Source organism: Lycorma delicatula, chromosome 5, assembly GCF_047948215.1.
Source record: "Lycorma delicatula isolate Av1 chromosome 5, ASM4794821v1, whole genome shotgun sequence".
NCBI lineage: Eukaryota > Metazoa > Arthropoda > Insecta > Hemiptera > Fulgoridae > Lycorma > Lycorma delicatula.
In genome coordinates, this window is record NC_134459.1 from 59,174,900 (window position 1) to 59,198,796 (window position 23,897).

At 26.8% G+C, this 23,897-nt stretch overlaps 1 protein-coding gene and 1 long non-coding RNA gene across 8 annotated transcripts in view; one reads left to right on the plus strand and one right to left on the minus strand.

Annotated features, from left to right (window-relative positions):
- Nucleotides 1-23,897, plus strand: part of stac (C2 and C2B_Munc13-like domain-containing protein staccato) — a 352,276-nt gene that overhangs the window by 324,698 nt on the left and 3,681 nt on the right. For all 6 annotated transcript variants that reach the window (XM_075366199.1, XM_075366201.1, XM_075366200.1 and 3 more), the window contains 8 exons: nucleotides 1,808-1,965; nucleotides 3,685-3,907; nucleotides 6,321-6,395; nucleotides 11,403-11,510; nucleotides 14,688-14,903; nucleotides 16,363-16,572; nucleotides 19,971-20,292; nucleotides 21,650-21,773. In XM_075366199.1, the coding sequence (XP_075222314.1) occupies nucleotides 1,808-1,965; nucleotides 3,685-3,907; nucleotides 6,321-6,395; nucleotides 11,403-11,510; nucleotides 14,688-14,903; nucleotides 16,363-16,572; nucleotides 19,971-20,292; nucleotides 21,650-21,773 (1,436 nt within the window). The remainder of the gene's footprint in view (nucleotides 1-1,807; nucleotides 1,966-3,684; nucleotides 3,908-6,320; nucleotides 6,396-11,402; nucleotides 11,511-14,687; nucleotides 14,904-16,362; nucleotides 16,573-19,970; nucleotides 20,293-21,649; nucleotides 21,774-23,897) is intronic.
- On the minus strand, nucleotides 1,025-23,676 carry LOC142324988 (uncharacterized). 2 transcript variants are annotated; one of them, XR_012756466.1, is made up of 3 exons: nucleotides 23,605-23,643; nucleotides 14,503-14,550; nucleotides 1,025-1,312 (listed from the first exon to the last, which is right to left on the minus strand). It is a non-coding gene; the product is annotated as an uncharacterized LOC142324988 (long non-coding RNA). The 2 variants fall into 2 exon arrangements; XR_012756467.1 differs by lacking the exon at nucleotides 1,025-1,312 and adding an exon at nucleotides 11,814-11,977 and having other exon boundaries at nucleotides 23,605-23,676.

A 23,897-nucleotide genomic window follows, 5' to 3' on the forward strand; every position in this document is an offset into this window, starting at 1 on the left:
ATTGTTATCTCATTTAAAAGACTAGAAATGGGTTTATAGTTTTTATATTTCTTTACAGTGTAATTTTGTTTCAGTTAATTCATTTATGAATTAAATACAGAACTTTAATCAATTAAATGAATTTTTTGTCTGAATTGTCTGTAACCTCAATATTAGTGCCCACTCTAATATTCTAATACTTCTTAATATTTAATTAACAGTTCTGTTTTAGGAGTGTGCCGTATACTGAATTAAACATAAAAAAAGCTGAATTAAAGAAAATATCAAGCTGTAATTGAACAAGCAGCCATTTATAAAATAGGCTGTAATATCAAAATGAAATTAAGTAAAACTCTTGTAAATTAAATACACAATCTACTACTTTCAGTGATTGATATGTATTACCACGGTTCTTCTGCTAAATATCAAACTTTAATTTTTCATAAATTTTTTATTCAGCTTTGATTAAGTTTTAAATTCTAACTGATATGTAAATTATTGTACTTTTGAAAGTATCTTTAGCATCTCAAAATACTTTTCACAAAATTATATAAAAATATTATTTCTTTGTAGTATTTAAAAATTTGAAATTTTAGAACTAAATTTTTCATTAACAGCTCTAACTTTTATATAACTAGTTACCACTTTATAAATATTCTATTAAACAGATGGTTTCATATTAGTTTAATGACAAGAGATTTTGTACAACAATCCATGAAAATACAAAGTTATCTGAATTAATCTAAAAGAATTTCTGTTTAAGTAGATAAGCACAGGCACTTCATATAATAACCAGCCAAACTAATCATCCTAAACAATTTTAATCTTTTGTATTTTTTTTTTTAGAAAAAAAATTCATTTGTGGTTATTTCCAGATTATGAGAATACAAATTCAAGAGCATTTGTATTAGTAAGATTACAGTTAGTTAATAATTATTAATAATAGAACTATAATTCCTATGTAGAATTAAATTTTCTGTATTTTTTAAATTCATATATTACATAGTATTAGCCAGAGGTACACAGTTATAGGTGAAAAATGAAAAATATACTTATTAACAAATTGAAAAATAGTCCTGTAATATTAAAGTGATTTGGTAATTTTTTGGTATAAAATATCTTCAACACTATCATTTATTTTAATTTTAAATTGCTCATAACTCCATCCTTAAGTAATTCATCCAAAATTGTACCGTCATTCAATGTGTTAATAATTTCTTATCACAGCCACAAATTAAACAATAAAATAACAGTTCTGTTGAATAAAATTTTTCTTCTGATTGAGTTAGTGAAATTTATACATCAAGTGGCATTTACTAATGTTGAATGGCATCTGAAAGTATTCAGAGGTTTAATATTATAATGAGTTATAAACTATAAAAAATAGAAGATATTATCTAGACATTATGTTAACAGCTATAACAGTTTTTTCTCCACAGAATCACTGCTGAGCTAACAATATGGCTGTGGTATACAAAGTGTTAATTATAATAAAATAAAATAAAACATTTTTATAAGAATTAAAATTAAAACACTGCTTTAGATATATATTTAATTGCTTCACGATCATCAGAAGTTAAAATAAACATTAAAAATGAAAATAATAATAAAAGAAATTAATGGTTTTCTTTGGTAAGACAAATTAAAACCTTGTTGATAAATGTGGTTATGATCATTAATTGTATATCTTTTAAATTATTTGTTTTCAGTATAAAAAATTGTTCACCTGCAGTTTTTATTGACAGTGTAATAAATAAGTAATTTATATAATTCAGTTATTTAAAGGGTGTAAGTTGATATATAATATTATTTTTATTTTTGTTTTAAGATATCAGAATTGTGCGAACCAGTTGTAACAGATGTTTGTGCCTGTTTTAAACCAATAAGATTCAATGATGATAAAGAAATGTTGAATACTGATGATTCAGAATTTGCTATAGGAAAAACATTATTTACGTTATATTTAGATCTTCAAAGATTTTCAATGTAAGTATTTTTTGATATTTTCTCCGTCCAGTTTTATTTTATTTGTATGTAATAAAAGGCTTGGCTTCACTTGATAAAAAGTTCATTTCCAAGTAGGGCTTCCAGTATAGCAGTTGTAGGAATAGAGTACTTGAATTAGTGGAAAGACAAAACCATCCTCATCAAACTTTGTTAATTCTAAGAATGGATTGATCCCATAACTTAGAGAATGTCTGTCCAAAACTATAGAAACACTTTTAGTTATGACGGAATCAGGTAACAACAAAGATTGATATTAGGAAAGTGTTGCAAATATACTCTTACACAGAATCTACTGAAATTTACATGAAGACAAACAATTCCATCCAAAAGAGTACTATAAAGCACTACCTCTAGGAAGTGAAGCATCCATCCTTTACACAATTCTTCTAATCACAGTATCTTTACCCAGACTGGCATCAGCATATTGTGTACCAGCAATTTTATATTGATACTTATTTTATTATTTTATTTCATCTTATTTCACCCAGGTATATGCTACACCAAATTACTATCCCTAAAGTTATCAAATTTTATTATTTATTATATTCAGATTTCTAAAGTTACTAAACAGTCGCCAGAGAGCCTCAGATTTTCGTAAGGAAATCCCTTCCAATACTGAAAAATTATGTGAGATGTGAAATTTCCAACTCCACTATAAACCAAACCATTCAACCATATTCCTGCTTAAAGGTGTTACCAATTCGTATTAAAGGTATATCACTTCTTCAGTGTTCATTTATTTGTTCTTTTGCTAACACACTAACATTAAAATGTAATTATGTTCTAATAACCCTGCATAAGCAATTCATAGTAATTGGTGGTAGCAGTAGATAATTAAACCACCTTTCAGAGTGTCATTTCCATACAAACATAATTTCTCTCCATTTTGCATTCACTTGAATTGAAATATGTATGTACATTTGATTGATTGGAATGAAATTAAACTCCAACTCAAATGCAATGAAAAAAGGCGTTAGACTCAAATTCAATAATTAGTTAAACAAAAAGAACTCTTTCTTCTTATCTATTAACCATGTTACCACTCTCTAACCATGTTCTTTCAATCTCCCTCCTCCTCACTATCCTACAATAATAAAATTTTTTTTTTTTTAGAACAGTATCGCAACATCCATACATCACTTGAGCCTCAGTCTTGATGTACATCATTACTGCTCCTACTACTAATGCTACTGCTAATTTAATCAAAGTAGGAAAACCTGATGACAAACTTTTATTGATTATACATTATTTCAGTCATCAATGAGTTACTCTTCACTTAGCACTACTGAAAGAATAGCAAGTCCATTGGACAATTATTGGAAATTTTATTGTAGTACTAGTGCCACAAGAAATATAATTATACAATATAGTTACACCAAAACAAATAACTTTGTATGTGAGCTATGAAAATCCTTAAAAAAATATACATAGTTATTAAATACACTTTGTATAAATCTTTGTGTTACATAAATGTAAGTTATATTTGAGCTAAACAGAAATTAATTTCTAAATGTAAATTTCTTACATGTAATCTGTTCAAAAAACAGACTGTTTATAAAATACAATAATTTTCTGATCGATCAGAAATGTAGATCTTATATTTTCTAAACATTATATTTTTTAACTTAACTTACTTTGACTCTTCTACCTTTTGGTATTGTAGATGATTGTAATTTTTATTTGCTATATTTTTAACAGTCTTGGTACAGGCTTATGCCCAGGTGATATGGAAGGACTTCGTATAAAGAAATTCCATTTTTGGTTTCACCGGGGTGTTGCTCAGTGGTTTGATATTGCAGTATGTGCAGCGATGAGGTGTGTGAACAAAGCAGTTGAACTGGATAAGTTAACACCAGAAGAAAATAGTTCCAATGATAAGATTTCTTCATCACCTATTGATACTCTTACAATTTTTTATCAGGTAATTTAACTGTTTATCAGGGTAAATTTAACTATTTTTAGTCAAATATTCTAACTAAACAGTATTTTTCTATATATATATATATATATATATACACACACAATATGTTTGAAAAAAACAACCTTATGACTTAAAAATATCTCAGATTTTCAAAAATTGCTCATACTTCTTTGAAAGTGTGATCCTAACGATGCAGTACATTTAGCACAACACTTAAACCATTGTTCAAAACATTTCAGGAAATTTTATTTTTTGGAATTCAGCCATGAGTCATTGTATTTTAAATAACACCGGTATTCAAACTGGAATTCTTTAATAGCATTTTCTGGTCAAGGAATAACAGTAAATCACAGATAATCATGTATAGAGAGTAAGATGCTTGATGAATTTGAACATCAGATGTTTAATTTAAAAGTTCTGGAATAGGTGTGAGTATTGTATAGGTTTTTTCATGGTAAAATAAATAATTTAGTTGTGTAAATAAGTCAATTTTTAAAAAATTTGTATTAAATGTTCAACTTAATTTTTTGCTTCATATTTGCTTGTTAAGACTCTGCCGTAATATTCATCACTTTTCATTAAAGTTCAACTATTTTTGAAATGAATATATAATCTTTTTATTTATATAATTCCATGGTGTCATCGCTAAATGCTTACTTTATCTTAAATATTACATTTGTAGAATTCTGTGTGGTTCATTTAGTTGTCTTATTTTTATAACTAAGTAAAAACTCTTGAGAAAACTCCTGTGATTATATAAAGGTTATATTAATAAATGGATAACTTTATAAAGTTGTTTAATAAAAATAAGGACCTTTATTCATGCAAATCAAAGATTTTACATGTATTTATATGAAAAAATTAAAAAAAAATAATATGGTTCATTAAAAATGAGTCATAAAAATAAGAATGATAATATGAATCATTTTTACCTCTTTGGAAATTTATTAAAATCAGAACCAAACTGAATTTTGTTTTCATCTTAATTCTCTTTTAGGCATATAAATCTCTATATAATTTTAGTGGTTGTTTTCTTTTTCTATTAATAGTAGAAAATTACACATTTATTTACTTCAAGAAAAATGATTAAATTATCAATTATTCTGCTCAGCAAAATAACAGATTTTAGAGGAATATAATTCATAAATTTAGTGTAGATAGGATGCTGTGTAAAAATCATTTTATCAAAAGATTCAGTAAGGCACTAATCCCCTCATGATCTACTGGATTTAAAGATTTTAAACCAGAGGTATCTACAAACTTAATTTTATCATACATATGAGGACTTCCTCTGCATTGGAACTCAATCTGGTGTCAATAATTTTACAGGTTTTCTGTTTAATTATCCACAAAAATCACAATTCTTTGTTAAATAAATGCAGCAGTATTTGATGATTTTCATTTAAAGCCTATATTTTTGTTTAAATTTAGCTTGGCTGTTTAATATGCATCAAGTCCTTATCAGAAAAACAGCAATCTTTTCTGTAAGTTAGTTTTTATACTGAATTAAGAGATTGTTTTCACAATGTTTCTTATAAGTTTTATATTTTAGCCCTAAAAAAAGTCTTAAGAGAAAATTTTTAAAACCCACTTGATTTAATTTATTTTTTGTTACACTAATGGAAATATACCAACTACCACTTCATTTTTTTTATTTCTAGTGTGTGTGTGTGTATATATATATATATATATATATATATATATATATATATATATATATATATATATATGTGTGTGTGTGTGTGTGTGTGTGTGTGTGTGTGTGTGTGTGCATGTGTGTGTATGTATGTGTGTGTGTGTGCATGTGTGTGTATGTGTGTATCTGTGTGCACACATGCATGTTTATAAAAAATGTTATTTTTTTTAGCAGCCCATTAAAAATATATATTATTTAGGCAGAAATTTGTAATAATAGAACTACATAAAAGTTATAAAATACATCCCTTTTTTCAAAAATTTATTTTATTGTATAATAGTATTAGATATTTATTAGTGTATGAAAAATGGTAGAACCTTTGTTTATGTCAAGTTAGAACTACTCGGATTTTCTGAATGTAGACAGAACATAAATTTGTATTGCTTTGTTATTATTAATTAACATTATTGTGCACATTTGCAAATCAGTTTAGATAAATTTGGAAAGTGTTGTAATGAAGTAAAACAATACTTCCACTTAATAAAAATTAAGTGTTTATATCTCATACATTATTTGTTCATTAATGAATATCTTATAGGTAACATATTTCTTCTGATATGGAGACTATAACAAGGCTGATACAAAGCAAGAGACCTCTGTCAGCAGAATGGTTAGTAGTGTTCATCCAAATCTCTTCTTCTCGTGATCTGTAACTGTTCCTTTTAATTTTATAAATTAAAATTTTACTATTATTGTTTCTTATTTTATATTTTTCAGATACGATTATTCTGGAAACAATTGGCTTGGCCAGATGTTGAAGGTTGCTATACATTTGTAGCTAAAATAATGGATGTAAGTTATCAGTTTACTTTTTATAGTTATTTTTTGGTTTGATTAGTATTTTAGTAGTATTTTAGTATTTCGAGGAAAAAAATTACAAAATTAATTATTTTTAATTCTAATTTATCAACTTGATTCATTTATATATTTCTGATACTGGGATACTACATGGTACAACTACTATAATCGAATCATTAAACCTCTGTGGCCATCTGTGCCTTGTTATAGACCCCAATAAGTGATAATTTAAGTATTGTCAAAAGAATAAGATAATAAGATCATATAAAAATCATAAGTGTGTGTGGTGTTACAACACAGATGAGTGATTTTCTGTTAAATTGCCGATCCTTTACATTACAGTATCACAGTTATTTCCAATTTTCGTGTACCTAGCCTGCCTGCTCTTTAGCCTTCTTTAACCTTCCACTTTCTTGATTTTTCTATTTGCTGTAATATCCTCCTTTTCTTTTCATCATCTTCAACCATTCCCGTAAAAACTATTTTTATTAATCATATTCTTTTTAGAACTCATCCAATTTTGTTTTTTTTCTTCTTTCAACTGTATGTAGGTGTGCTCTGACATGAACAGTTTTAAGCGTGTCCTCATTTCTCACTTCATCCATCGATTTTTATTATCTCCATCTTCCTCTACACTCAAATTTCAAAAGCTTTAATTTCATTTTACTAACTGTTTCTCAACATTTGTATTTCATGTCCATACTAAGCTCCCTACTTATAGCATTTGACCTACCATTTCCTTAGCTCTACATCCATACTGGTACACAGGTTATTAGAAAATTCAGCAGTAGAAAGTGAAGGTAAATTAATATTGATATGGAAGTTCACCAGTGTAATGTTTAACCATTTTATTCAATTTCATTTATTGTTTTTAATGTATTGATAAAAAGTAATTTTTTCCCTAATAGTGGAGAAAAATACATTGATACTTTGAATGTCAAAAACATTTCTTGGTGAAGAAGTCGTCTATTCATAGATTTTTTATTTAAAATATATCCTTAATGAAAGAATTAGTGAATAATTTTCTCAAAAACAGAAGTAAAGTTTCTTGAGAGGATGTTAAAATAAAATTCAGCATTGAGTTCAGAGCTAGGTTTTGTTAAAAATATTATGCAAATTTTGTTAATAGTGCTAACACACACATTCAGTCAGTCCTGAATTCAGTAATCATCAATTCATATTCTTAAGAAAAATTCTTCTCATAAGAATTTACCTGGAGCAGTTAAATCAAAAAATTAATATTTGTGATCATAATTTTACTCTCACAGATACATAAATTTAAACAAAATTTAGATTTTTTTATCCAATATTAACTCTTCATTTGGATTAACTAAAAATAAAAAAATAAAAATAAAACCACTGACAGAAAGTATGTAATTTATAGGGAATTTTTTTTTTAGGTTATCGTTTGTGTTAATCATACTATTTTGTTAAGAAAACTTTAAAAGTACAGCATTCAATGGATTCTTCTCTTAGTCTGATGAGGCTGTTAGAGTAAATGGTATTATCAGCTCCAGTCTGAATATTAAATGTAAATTCCCCAGGGAAATTTTGAGGGCCATCTGGTTCATTGTAAATATGAATGATATGTGTAGACTGGCAAAATCTAACAAAATTGAGGAAGATATTTATTTTTTTTCGGAAGATAATAGCAATAATTCAAAGAGAACCATTATTGATAAGGAAATAAGCTTCAAAAATGATGAAATATTCATAGTTAAAAAATGATTAGATTGTAATTTTTTGGCACTTAACTATAAAAAAATAAGGATTATATAGTTTAACTATTCTAATTACACAGTGAAAATAAGGTAATGATTCGCAATCTTAATTGTAATAAAGTTAATTCATCAACCTAAGAGTTATATAATTCTGGATTGTGCTTCAGATTGACATTACTGTATTTATTCGAGTACCCCCGCACTTTTTTTCTTGGAATTGGAGAGAAAAAATAAGGGTGCGGGGCTTACTTGAAACATAGATTTTAGCCAGGATTATTTATGTAAAGTAAACTTTTTCTTAAAAGTACCTAAATTCAATCACATAAAGATAGTTACATTAGGCTTTCGTTTATCAGTACTGGATGCCGCTTATAAATAATACATCTTTAATTATTAACATCCTGTTCATATTATCAATAGGAACGAAATTTCAGTATTTTTATAAAACGGATTCATTCTGTATAGGCTGCATCCGGTTCTAATGATACTACAGTTACTGTATCAGTTATTTATCGTCATCTTGTCTATTCGCCATTGTCATTGTACTGTTTGTACAATGTATATGTGGATATTTATGTGCATTTTATCTGTTTAGTTTATCTTGTAAAGTTTAATTAGGTGATTTATGTTAATTACGGCAAAACAATGAGTACAAAAGGACAGCGTCTACGATCTCTTACAGTAAATGAAAAACTGCGCGTTATAGAACAGACTGAAAATCTTGGAATTTGGAATCTTGGAATGCACTGGAAATAAAAGGGCTTTTCGTGGCATAAAACTAAAATACACACATAGCAAAAAAATTGTATGACTTTGTTATGGAAAAAAGGAAATGCAGTTATGCTGTCATGACAGAAATGTGTTAATCATATGCTCGTGAAATCGCTAAATCATTAATAAAGTTGATTTTAAAGGACGCCGTGGATGGATAACATGATTTTTTGCACGAAATGGTTTGTGAATAAGATGAAAAACGACTATTTCTCAACGACTTACAGATGCTTATGAACATAAAATATATTTTCACAAATACATATAAATTTTAGAAAAGATTAAGGTTATTTGCCTTCTCAAATGTGAAACGCTGGTCAAACCCCCGTATATGTTGAAATACCATTTGACAAAACCGTAAACAAAAAAGGTAAAAAAGTTTTATGATTCGCACTGGTGGTAATGAAAAACAAAGGTGTAGTATTATGCTTTGCATTAATTCTGATGGTTCAAAATTACCTCCGTACAATGTTTTTAAAAGGAAAACTCTATCTACCGTACAGGCAAATGGGGTTATTATCTGAGCACACGAATCAGGTTGGATGGACGCAACCCTTAATTTTAGATTGGATCAGGTGTGCATGGCAAAAGTGATCAGGAGATTTACTTAATAAAAAAAATACCGGTATGCTAGTAATGGATAGTTATCAGGGGCATGCGACTGATAAAGTGAAAGATATTTTAAAAAAGGGTATGACAGACCAAGTAATAACTCAGGCGGATTGACATCTCTAATGCAACCACTAGATGTCTGCATTAATTTGTATTGTTGTAATCTGTTCAAATCTGCATTAAAATAACTGTACAGTAAAGATGGATGGTTGATGAAAATTCCTTTCTCATGCCTACAGGAAAAATCAAACGCCCACATTTTAATCAGATTTGTGTTTGGATAAAAGATGCTTGGGAAGGTATTTCCACGGTATTAATAAGGAAAAGTTTAAAAAAATGTGGAATATCTAATGAACTTGATGCTAATGAAGACTACCACATTTGGCAGAGCGACGTGGAGTCTACCGGTAACTCTTCTACAGACATTGACAGTTACAGTAATTAATTAAAAATAAAATCCCATATTAAAAAGTGTATTGAAATGATCCTTTTCAACATAATACTTTCTTTTCGTTTTACTGGCCTACCGTTTCTGAGCTAAACTAGTACCAACGGTAATTAATTATTAATGTAATATTAATATTGTAATTTAAATGAACTAATTAAATGTTTCACTTTCTGAATATTTTCGTATTTACGTTTTTTTTGTCATATCTGTTGCACTTTAAAATACCGGTATATACTAGATTTCTTTTTTTAGATTTTCGGTCTGAAAAATCATGGTGTGGGGCGTATTAGGTGGCGTGGGGTATTGGAATAAATACGGTATTTTGCTGTTATTCTTGACTGACAGTTAATATTTAATTTTCATAATTATAGATTTACTGTGCATATAAGGAGACTTGTTTTTTGTAAATTTGTTAATCTGCAGAATTTTTTGAAAAAAATTATATTATAGACAATATTTTCTTATTATGCATTTTTACAGTTAGTGATTGAGTTTGGTTAAATCTGGGCTAATGTTATGATTGTCATATTAGATTTTAAAATGTGACTTCAATAATAAAAATTAAACTAAAGCAATACTTTTTGAAATATTATACAGAGAACTACAAGTTACAATTATACAGAAAACTCCAAGTTTGTGTTACTACAAGTCACTTATTGTAAATAAATATTTATTATTATTTATTTATAAAAACATTACGATTTTTGATTGTATTTTTTTTCACTAGCTCCCTAATTGAATGATTAAAAATATGATTTAAATATTAAATATGAAACAGCATCATTCAAGAAAGATGGTTATATTTCTGGTGCAAAACTGTTAATTAAATATTATATATGAGTAAATATCAAAAATGTTAACTCTATCCATGCTTTTAAAAGATATTTAACTGTTACTACCCATAGTTTTCCTCGACGTATTGGATTTATCTGGTTATGACATTTTTTATTTGTTATAACTTATTTAATGATGAGTATGATTATTTTATTGGAGTTTTGGTCATTTATTTGTTATATTGCTGTTAAAATTGTATGAAGGTATTTATGTTTCTCAATCAGATTTGTTATCTGGCTCTCGCTAACCAGCACAAGTAGTATGACTTCTGCTATATGCAGGCTGCATTATATTTCATGAAAATATATGTAATGTTTTATATTTTTGTAATTGATAGTATAGTTTAAACAAATGAATAAATAAATAAAAGGCTAATTTTATTGGATCATCCAATAAAATTAATGGTGAGATTTGGTCAGTAAGGTTCAATTAACAGTAATCTTCTCTTACTGCCCGCCCTAAAAAAGGGCATCCTACTGACATAATGTAATGTGTTGTACAACTGTTTAAGCTGTGGTGATGATTTATTTTAAAATTATAAGATTATATATTATGAATTAATTATCTTTTATTTTAATTGTAATTTATTTGTATCTTTATTTAAAATTGTTGCAGGATATCTGCAGGTGTTCTGTATTTTATGCTGATATGATGAGCAAAAAGGTTGATAATCTTGGTCATACAGAAACTGTTTATGAAAAAAAATTTGAAGTAACAAATGAGGTATCAGAAAAAAGACTATTTTTTATTACTTTTTAAGTATATTATTAATTTATTTTTTCATGTTCTTTCTAATACATTTTGATATAAAGGTAGTAGATTATTAAAATAATCTAATTTCAGGTAATATAACAATAGTATATTTTCAGAAGTATCAAGCATTATAACTCTTAATGACATTATGTGTTGAATCTTAGTGCACTGTATATACATACATATATATATATATATATATATATATATATATATATATATAGATATGTATATAGAATGTGTGAAATTCCTAAAATAGTTTTGTTTCCCAGATAAATTTAGTAATTTTTTTTAGCCGCCAATCTTACAAATCCTGGAATGCATTCTCAGTAGTCCATCTTAAAGTTTTCATTTTTTTCATCTTCTACTTCTGCGTAAAAACAGGATCTACTGTTTTACTACTCTTGCCATCACAAACAAATTAACTTTCTTGTTATCTTTAAATATAGAATAACACAATTCATTATAACAACAAACTCAAAGAAGTGAATTGTGATAAATTATTGCAATTAAAATTAATTTAAATTTTGCAAAAGTATGTGAATAATTGCATTTAATAAAAAAAAATCAATTTGTAATTTTTTTTTTTTTTTTTTAATAAGAATGAAGAAAGCTTTATTATTTTAGTTATAACATACTGTTTACATTATATGGTCAGAGTGTATATGATAGCAAGCGACAAATAGTCAATAGGATATACACTATTATATCTGATCTTGAACATCCACACTGTAATACCAAATATTGGTTTGTACTTTACAGTGTTAAAGGTTAAACCTTCTCAATAAATTTGGTATTATAACTTATTGTTACAACTTTGTAAGTTATGGTGAATAATTGAGAAAAGTTATATGCATTAATTAACATGGATTTTGTGAAAATTTGAATTTTGATATCCATGGGATGGATATATTTTAAAAATTGAAAAATTTTTAAAAATCAATTTCACTACACTTAAGTTGAAAGTTATTTTTGTGTTTTATATTTAGCTTCCTCAATATTGATACTGGGAGCATTAAGTATTGTGGTACTGGTATTGTGGACCATACCATGAATGGATATTGTACCAATATCCATTCCTGGTGGAATGGATTTTGTAAGATTTTTTTTTTTTAATGTGCATGCCCGCACGCGCGCGTGTGTGTGTTTAAAATTATATTTTTCATTTACAATGTATTTAGTGTTTTGTGATTTTGAATTGCTCATGCATTTCCACTTTACATCATTTGTTATTTTGTGCAAGATTTTCATGCCATTGGGATAGAAGAAACTTGAGCAATTCAATGTACAAAAATACCTAACCAAGTCAACAGATAATTTATATCACAAATTTCTTTGAACACATCATAAATAAAAAAAGATCTTTCAAACCTCAGTTCAAACAGCAGTGCCAGATCTGATAAAATCACAAGTTCAGCAGTCACAATGGCAGTCATTGAAGAAGGTTAATTTAGAGCAAATGTTGGCTTATACGTTAGTAAAGAATTTGTAAGCTTCATCTTAAAATAAAGTGTTATGTAAAAAATTTTAAAACCATTTGTAAATATTGTGAATGTGTTTCATTATGTAGGGTTTTTTGTGTAATCTTTAAATTACCAAAGTTTTAATTATGTTGTTCATGTTTTCTTTAAATTTTTCTCTTGTATATGATATATATAGTATATATATATATATATATATATATATATATATATATATATATATACAACATTTAAATATTTTTTTCTTGTTTACAAAAATTATTCTAAAATGAATTTGTAATTGGTGTTGAAGATAAACCTGTTACCATAAAACACAATGCTTTTGGAGTAGCTAGTTTATTATCATGTTGTGTTGATATTGGCTTCTGAGGTTGATGGACGACCAGTTGATTTTCGCTTGCACAAGCAACCGGTTTCACTAAATTGTTTATACCATGCACGAATTGAATTGTCACATGGTGGCTCCTTATGAATTGTCAACCGAAACGCACGTTGCACAGAAATTACTGACTTTGACAAGTGAAATTCTAACACATAAAACGACTTCTCACTTCCCGTGGCAAACATTTTCTCTACTCTCGCCTAGTGAGCTAATGGTTTACTAACTGCCTAGTATATGTCGAAAAAACTCTTTGAAGTACTCTTTTGTACAGTACTTGTTTTATTCTTATGAGTGAAATATTTTTTTGTTAATGAATTTTCTAAACTCCGAAGAATTTATGAAAAGCCCTGTATATATATACACACAACATTTAAATATTACTTTTCTTCTTTACAAGAATTATTCTAAAATGAATTTGTAATTGGTGTTGAAGATAAACTTGTTACCATAAAACACAGTGCTTTTGGAGTAGCTAGTTTATTATCATATTTTAAATCCATTTTTCATTCTTTTTGTTGAGTAGTTGTAAAATAGTGGTCTTTGAAACATAGGAATTGTCATTGTTTTTCCCATTAATTGTGTGGTGCATTCTATTTGATTCAGGGAGATTGGACTGAGTTGTGACTGCAAAATGAGACTCAGTTCAAGGCATGAATACAGAGGCTGAGGAAGAATACCTAAACAGTGCATACTCATTCACCTGACAAGATAAAACATTCAAGTTGGCATTATTAAACTAGAAAATTATATATCTGTGTTTTGGAACTGCAAGACAATTTTTGCTTCAAAATATTTTTTGAGATTATGGCCACATTTTAATGCAAAATATAATTTTGGAGATCAGTTAAGAATAAATGATAAGGGATATCATAAAGAGTCTTGTTCTAGACAACATACAACTCCTTACTGTTGGGTGTACGAGGTCTTTACTTGAATGGGAGGCTTTTGCCATCCTCTTCTCGCTGGACTTAGTGTCAAATGATTATTCTATGTTTTACTAGTCTGTTAGAATAAATTTCGAAATAGCCTTAGATAACATTTTTCTTTGAGAATTAATTATAAATTTCATTTTCTGTCTGGCATAAAAATATTCACATACCCTTTGTAATTTCTTCCCCTGCCGAAGCTCCTTTTGATCTTGAGGTATCTGTTAAATTAAAGAACAAATTGCTAGATTGTGCCATAAGGAATTTCTTTTTTCAAAAATAAATCACTAATTGATGTATTTATTTTTAATTTTTTACTACTTTTTCAAAACATTATTAATATCTTTTTGTTTTACAGTGGTGCCTTGCAATAAATAATATTGACTATGTAAGGAAACATATACGTCCGTTTGCTAAAGAGTTAGGAATAGAAGATATTATTAAAGCTTTGGCAGATTTCAGAAGTCCTACAGAGGCCGAACGCTGTAAAGAAACTTTAGAACTAGTCATCGATAATGCAGTTGAAACAGTACAGAGTAAAATATTGGATTTATTAGAAGTCGTTACTGTAAAGGTAATGAAATGTTAATGGTATATAACTCAAATTTATTTTTACTTGTTTCTTGCCTAATTATTTTACTCTACATGGAAAAATCTTTAATCTGTTTGTAACAATAGTTATAGTATTTATTTAAACAATGCTACATTGATTTTTGGACGGTTTTGTCACGATGAAGTTTAGGTTTACATTGATAAAATAACATTATTTACAATCATTTTTTTAACACTGGGAAATATGCAATCTTCAGAACCATAATTCAATCCATTTCTCAGTGATACTGTGATTATTTATGTTTAAGAAAAAGTACACAAAATTATCATATATGTATATATAAAACTTAGAAAAATCAATTCTTTTTTTTGTTATTGTATTTGTCCATATTACCCTTTGTACTAATTATGTTAATGACAAAAGTATTAAAATTTTACCACCAAGGGTACAGAATTCAATAATGCCTCTTACCTTATGCTGGTTGTTATTATATAAAAGAGCTTTCGAGAGTTTCCCTCATCATCAGTTAATAACATAGAAATAGTACTGTATGTCTGGTTAGCCACATACAATAAAAATGTTTAATCTTTTTAACTTTTATGACTACATATTTTTATGTTTTCAATTTTTTTAAATTTTAATGTGTGATTTTTAAAAAGAATATGTTATTAACTGATGATGAGGGAAACCCTTGAAAGCACTTTTATATGATAACAACAAGCATAAGGTAAGATGCATTATTGAATTCTGTACTCTTGGTGGTAAATTTTTTATACTTTATCTTATATATATATATATATATATATTACCTTATTTAATTTTTGTCAAATTTAGTTTTTGACAAAAATAATGTATGAAATGAACAAACTTAACACAATTGAAAATACTAAATACTTAACTCCTACTGTTAATCATATACTATACTGATGTACATACTATTTTACAATTTACTGAACTGATATCCTAACCACTTAAGATAATTGTCACTAACAGCAACATTTCAACTTCACTTTTAAAGGAATTGGATTACAATTCTGACTAGAATCATATTTTCAGATATTTAAAAAATGGATAATAAATAACTTAATTATTTTTATTTTTTTATTGCACTCATTTAAAATTTAATTGTTAGTAAAAATTGTAATTATGAAGTAATTAATGCAATGTACAGTCATGATACTATCTTCAAAACTGATAAATTTTATAAAATTACTAAACTCTTTCTATTACCAGTTTCATTCAAAGGTGTCCAATGATTTAAGTAGGATCAAGTTATAAACTAACTAACCTTTAAATTTGTAAATTAGTAAATAGTAAAGAAGAATTTCTTATAAATATGTAATACTAGTTTTGTAAAGTAATTAAATGTAATTATAAACTTTGTCAGTTATTGCCTCATAGTACTTCATATTTTCTGTTTTTATTATAATTATCTATTTGCAAAAAAATGTTGGTTGCATTATAAATATATTTGTTTCAGATGAAACCATCTATTAGTCGATTTCTGCTAGAAGGTGCTGAATTACTAAATCAGGAGAGTAACAGAGTTGATAGGTTGATGCAGTATTTAGAAGACAATCTTGTAACATTAAGTTCACAGTTAAATGCTGACAATTTTGATAGAATACTTAATATACTATATGAAAAACTTGCATATATAATGTATGATCTTGTAGAGTCAAATCTAGAGGTTAGCAAAAATTATTATAATTTAGGTTAGTTTAAATTATTTAAAGAAAATTGTATTCACTGAACTATGGTTTATGTTCATTCAACAGAAAATCTTTCAGTAAGACATTTTTTTTTATTAACATTATAGACAAATGGGTAATTAAAAAATATTTTGAACTAAATAACTTCACGTAGGTTTTTATTCATGTATTTCTAAAGCAATGCATATAATATATTGTGAAAAATGTTTAATTGAGATTAGACTGGATTTGCAATCTGTTGTATTGCTAAAACTTATAGAAATTAATTTTTGCTTATGTCTGTTTATAAGTCTAATTAAAAAAAACGTTTAACCAATTTCAAGAAAAGGAGGTTTTTTCATACTTAAAAAAAACCCATATTTAATAAACTTGGTATAAAATAATATATATTTTCTTTTTTTCAGTGAGTACAATTCATATTGATTGAAATACCTTTACATTGTTTCTCTGCATTTTATTTTTTTCAAATTGCAATATTTTTGCGTTTACATTTCTTTTTATGAATGTTTTTCATGAGTGTTTTATTGTCCTATTCAAATTTTGAATGAGAATAAAAATAAAAGAATCATTATAAATACATGGTTACCTGTTCTTATGCAGGCCATTTCTATCATGTTCATCTCCTACAATTTCTAGCTAAACTGAGTTCCTCATATCTATTAGCATTCATTTTGTGTTAAAAAATAACTTTAACTTAAAAAATAAAATAATAAAACAACTTCACAGAAAAGTCACACTAGAAATTAATTATAAGCAGTTTTTATAATTATTCTTTAAATTTTGATTTTTTTGAAATTTGTCCCAAACCTAGGTTTGTTTTTTACATCCTTGTATGACATAAAGGAAGTATTGTGATCATGAAAACTTTTGGTTTTCAGATTTCAACGGAAATATCCATTTTGACTAGTTTCGGCATGACATCTGTACATACGTATTTATCTCACATAACTCAAAAAAGATTAGGGGTAGAAGGTTCAAATTTTGGATTTATGACAGTAGTAACATCCAGTTGTGCACATCCCCTTTTGATTACAATCGATTCGACCAAAAGTATCCAAAAAACCCAAAATCCATAAAAGTTGGATTTTGAACTTTTTCTTAACTGCAGTAATAAGCCCTCATTGGAAGCTTTTCAACGATATATCATAAGTACTACTTATTTTCATTGGTTCCAGAGTTATAGCTAAATTAAATATTAATTAATGAAATTTTTGGTCTTGCAAGAGGAAGGCAAATCGGTTCAAATCTGACTTCATATACTTTTTTAACCTGTTTTTTTTTCTTAATTTTAATGTATTGATTTATTAATAATTATTAACTTCCGATTGTAAAAAAAATTTCAATAAATAATAATTCAATAATAACAATAAAAAAAAATCAGAAGTTATTAGTGAAATAAAATTTTATGTACTTTTCATTTTAATTCAAAATTTTTATAGAGGTTAATAATTATTAATAAATAAATCAATATATTTAAATTAAAAAAATAAATTAATTTAAAAAAAATATATGTATATGAAGTCGAATTTGAACCAATGTGTGCATGGTTACAGATCCAACACGTTTACCACATAACTACTTGATTGACATGAAACAAAATTAATATATAAACTAATATAAAATGTTAATACGGCACCACAAAAAAAGTGTGATGCAATGTGGTGTCCACCACAATGCAATTGTATAACTATCCACTTTATTAAAAAATTGAAAGATTGTATCTCACTTTCAAATGAAATAAATCTAATGAAGTGCAAACATATATATGTAATTTAATAGGCATGCAAGGAAGTCATGTGGTGCCCGCATCAGATTTTTTTTAATGGATTAGGACACCAGCTTTATCCCATTAGGTGCTTCAGTAAATTGACAGGAAACATAGTCTACAAGATGTTCCACAAGTAGTCCCCCTATAAAAAAACACCAAGCATGTATTGATTAGACACTCAACGTCCAGACACTTAGGTGTGGAGGATCTAGCAGGGTAAGATCTACACTTATGGAACTAATGATAAGAAAGAATGAATCAAGAAAAAAAAAAGGAGTGGTGATGAGAAAATTTAGTTTACCCATTGGATCAGATAAAGTTTTCCCATTTTGCTCAGATTAAGGATTAAACTGTCATAGTTTTTAATTACTAACATAGTATTAATATTAATAAAGGGATCATCAAAAGAGAGTAAAAAACAAAACTCACTTTTAGAAGAATGTCTTTCCTTGTTGGATGTCATATACAATCTTCAATTTTGATTTTTAATTTTAACTTACACTTTAACAGGTTTGATTTTTATCAATAATAATTTTACTTCAATTAATATATTTTTTTAAATACAGTATTGTAATATTTAATATAAGAAATACATAAAAAATTAAATGAAATTAAAAATAAAAGCGATCATGGCCTATTATCAGAAGCAATTATTTTTATTTTCATTTAGTTTTCTCCATTAAATATTATTAAATAATAATAGTAATAATAATTAAGATTGTTTTTTATTTCAAAAATTATTGACAATGAAGCAATTACATTTAATCCTTATCAAGGTCTTTTATTTAATGCTTCAGAATTTCTATTTATAATGAGGTCTTCAAATTGTATAGAAGATTGCTTTTTTTATTGAAATAATTGTTTAAAATTTATCCTAAAAATAATATAAGAGGCATTTTGATTTTGCTAAGCAGAAAATATAAAAAGTAATCAAGTGTTTAAGTCCATAAACTTATTTATTTGTTTCTTTGTTTACTCATACTCATGCGTACATGTTGGGTTTAATTTTATAAGTTTACTGATAAGAGGATTTAGGCCATACCAATTTCTGTTTACTCAAAGAATGAGTATATTACAGAACTTACGTGTGAGTATGTAGAATTTGCTGCATAATATTACCAAACCAATATCTTTATTGAGTTTTTAGTTCAGTTGAAATTTACTGGTTTAATGTAAAATGTATGAATATATATAAAATATTTTCTGTGAGCACATAGAAAACACTTTTTCTTTTCTTTGTGAATTTTTATTCAGAAGATATTATAAGAACAATCTACAACTGAGTAAAGGCAATTTACATTATGCATTGTTTCTCAACAAAACATTGTTGCTTCACATTATCATATTGTTGCTATACATATGTGTCCTTATGGTTGTGACACATGTACTGTGACAAAGGAACATTGCTTTCTTTGAGATTATGATGTTTAATATTCAGCCAATTATTACGGTGAAAAATATGTTTTATGGTGAAAGAAGGTAGCTTGCAACCTTTTAGATTGTGATATTCATAAAAATTATGGAAATTTTAGGTTACTTACATAAATTATAAGAATATTTTTGTGTTTATGATATCTTTTAATAGTACTTTAATTTTCTTTTTTTTAGAGAAGAAGACCACCATCATTTTTTGCAAATCTTCATGTTATGTTAAAGACATTAGTAGGATATTTTAAACAAGGAGATGAAAGTAGCACATTAAATTCTAATAATAACAATGAATTATTATCAAAAATAGAAAAAGTATTATCACTGCATGGTATGGAAACATGGCAACTTATTCATCAATGCCACCTTGAAAGGTTAAATGAACAGCAAGCTATGACTACAGCTACGTTCGGTGTTCTGACTGTACGGATGCAGTTTGTTCATGATTTATTAAGAATAGAAATAATGAATGGAAGAAACATACTTCCCATGGATGATGATGGTAATTTTAATTTATTGTGAAAATATTATTACTTTACTGAATGTTGATTTCTTTAAACAAGACTTCTTTGCTCAGTGTTACAGTAATCAGTTACGCAGTACCAATGTAAATTGTGACATTTGCTTCTGAATCCATCAGGTTGTTTTTGAAAAGAAAGTAATTTTTTCATTTTGACAACACTAAAAACACAAATAATTTAAATTGAATTCAGCATTCAGTTCAATACTGAAAACTTCTCTCATTCTACACACATGCATGATAAAAGTTATTATAATAATCGCCAGTAATCACCTACAATGGAGAGAGTTCTATTGTATAGAATACAAAATTAACGTTTATTTCTTAAACCCGAAAGCATTAAAGTAATTCAGATAATTTTGAGTTAAAATTTCATACTTGATGGTCTCCATCAAGAAACAGTTAACTCTTTATTTGTACGGTTGGCAATAGAAGACAAAACCAAAAAAGAAGAGAACAACCTTGAACAGTTCCTCTTTTTTCTCTAGAAGATATAGAGACTTTTGGGGTGCCACGCGATAGAGTTCAGGAAAGCCTACTTGGTTGAACTGTATGATTTCAAGCTTTTGTTTTTGAAGCTATCTCAAGCTTTATCCATACTAAGTGATTGCTGTTGACTGAATGATTATGGAAACTTTTCTAACACTTGTTTTTTACAAGGGCCTATTTTTATGTTCCTTGTAGGATAAAAGTAAGAACATTTTTCTTAAAGAGGCTGCTTGATGTAATGAGGAACTTATTAAGCATTTGATGTCTTAATGATGATGGCATCATTGTAATTAATCTTCATATTCACCTAAAAGAAGACTTTAATAAAACATTAAAGTCTACAGAGTTGTATGATATAACAACCATTATAAAGTTTTTTCATTCATTTCTAAAGAATTTTTTGAAGTTAATATATTTTACGATCTCTATATTTATTATTAAAAATAATACACAATTCAATAACCAGTCTTTGAATAAAAAAATAAGTAAAACATACATCATAATATGATATTTCATATTATTTTGATAATATAAAAAATAATATGAAAGTCCTAATTTATTAAATCTATTTTTAACTACTTAGATTATGGACAGTTTTGAAATGGCAAGATCATAGTCAAAGTAGAAAAATGTAAACATGTTTTTAAATTTTAAATATAAAAATTCTTGCTTTAATAATAGTTTTGTGTTTTTTTATCATGGTTTTTATGTTATTGATGATTCTGATATGTTTAATTTGTTTAAGTATATGTATTGTAGAATAAATTTGCAGGTCTATAATTTGTTGAGAAAATTAAGTATTTCCTTAACTAATACAAACATAATACTTATTTTAACATTACTTTTTCAGGTTCCTGTGATCCATATGTAAAAATTCATTTAGTTCCTGAAGACAGATTTTCAAGCATCACAAAACCAAGAACAAAAACTCATAAGAAAAACTTATTTCCACTTTTTGAGGAGACTTTTTCAATGTAAGTTTTTTTATTATATTTTTTACTATACATCAAAAAAATATCTCATTTTGTTTTTAATTCTGCAAACTATTCTAAACTCAATGTAGAGCTTTTATATGGCTAAGAATAATATACATATTCATTGTTACCTGTTGCAACAAATTTACTTTATAAAGTAAAATTTTTTACAAAAACTTGTGTAAAATATTTGCACAAGTAATTGTTGCAGTTATTAGCAATATTATTACTAAAGAACTAGAGAAGAATAAAAGAGGTGCTTGAAGAAAAAGTTAATTTAATACATACAAGCTTATTTATTTCTGTTTCAACGTAGAATTTTTTTATTATATTAATTTAAAGGAAGAGTTATAAGAACAGGATGAGTATTAAACCCTTATCAGGGTTTGAAGAAAATTAACTCCCATCAGTCATCAGTAGTTTGATCTGTTTTTCTAATCTCATACAGTATGGTTTCAAGGTGTTTACATGAAAATTATTGTAATTTTGTAAAATGAGTCATTATGAAAGTGAAAATAGGTTTACAAAACTACTATTTACAGAAATACTGATTTCTTAGAATAGAGTTGCTTCACGCAAAATTGAATTTGTGATAGTTTTATTACTTTTTAATGATTTAACAACTTATTCTGCAGAGTTCATTTGTTCATCTGTTATTATTTATTTGAAAATAAGTAATTACATGAATAAATTAGATCACAAGAAATAGTAATAATTTTAAACCTTATCTCTGAGGAAGGGTTAAATTTTAAGCTTTATGAAAATTTGGCCAAATTTTCAAATTTATCTATTTAAACCTATGCAAATTATGCAACTTCAACACAGTCAAGTACTAATATAAATTCATAAATTTATGTGTTTGTGTTTTTATGGGTATACATACAGCTATTTAACATCTCACGCCTTACAGTTTAGTAATAAATAAAGATAAATACAATTTCATCGCATTTAAAAGTAAAAATAACAAAAAAAGTTAATAGTGTCACTGAAATGATCTGTAACAGTACTACCAGTAGTCCACCAATGAAGTTAACCTAACCTCATTGTAATCATTTTGCAATGAGCACATAGATTCTAAGAGAAAAAACAATCTGCTTAAATCTCTTAAATATCTTTGCTTTAAGAATAATATTTAGGATGTGGTGATAATATACAAATCATAGCAGCAAATATTGTGGATTGATAAATATCTCAAGTCTATTTACTCAATAAATTTTGAAGATCATTTTAAGAAATTTAAAAAAGCTTTTTAGGCACAGAAAAAACTTATTACATGGTAGAAATAAGAAAATAGGAAACTTTGTAACAGTTTCTAAAGTCCTATTCATGAAGCAATAATTAAAGGTAGGCTATCAGAGTTAGAAAAAAAATAGATATGGAATAATTATGATACTGTAATCATTATCACTTAAAAAATAGAAAAAGATGTTTGTAGAAATACATAAAAACACTTTATTTTAATTACTTTTGATTAACTTAATTTTAAATTAACATTATTTATTTACTTTTCTTTCCCAATAATAAATAAGTCAGGTAGTAGGATAAGTCATAGTAGGTTTAGGATTAGATTTAAATTGAACTTTGATTAATTCTAATGGTTAATTGTGTCACTTCCAGAATGTTATTCTGGAAGTTGTAAAATAATGAAAGATGAGACTAAAAGAAAGTGGATTTAATATAAGGTGCTTAAAAAGTTTAATCTTCCAATTCTTCAAATTATAATTTTTATCTGTAGTTTTGAAGATTGTTACTTAATGAGTTTGTGCTTACATAAATACGTATATATGCATGCATGGATGTTAGATGACATATCATAACAGTTATAGCCAACCTGATATATAAGATGATAGATGATCTAAACACAGTACAGTGATTCTGAAGAATTGTATGTGTCTCATGCCAGGTCTACTAAAAAAAGTGGAAAGGGGAGTAGTGGTTTTTTCCCATTACTTTCTCACTGGATAGACTATATTGTTGCAAGTCTGTATGTCGTATCTATTCAGTCCTACAAGAGTCTTTACTTGGTTTATTGTTTAATGAACATTGCTATTTCAGAGAAAAATACTGATTAATGCCGTTAGTACCTAAACTTCTTTTACATTCTTTACAACCATAAAAAGACTG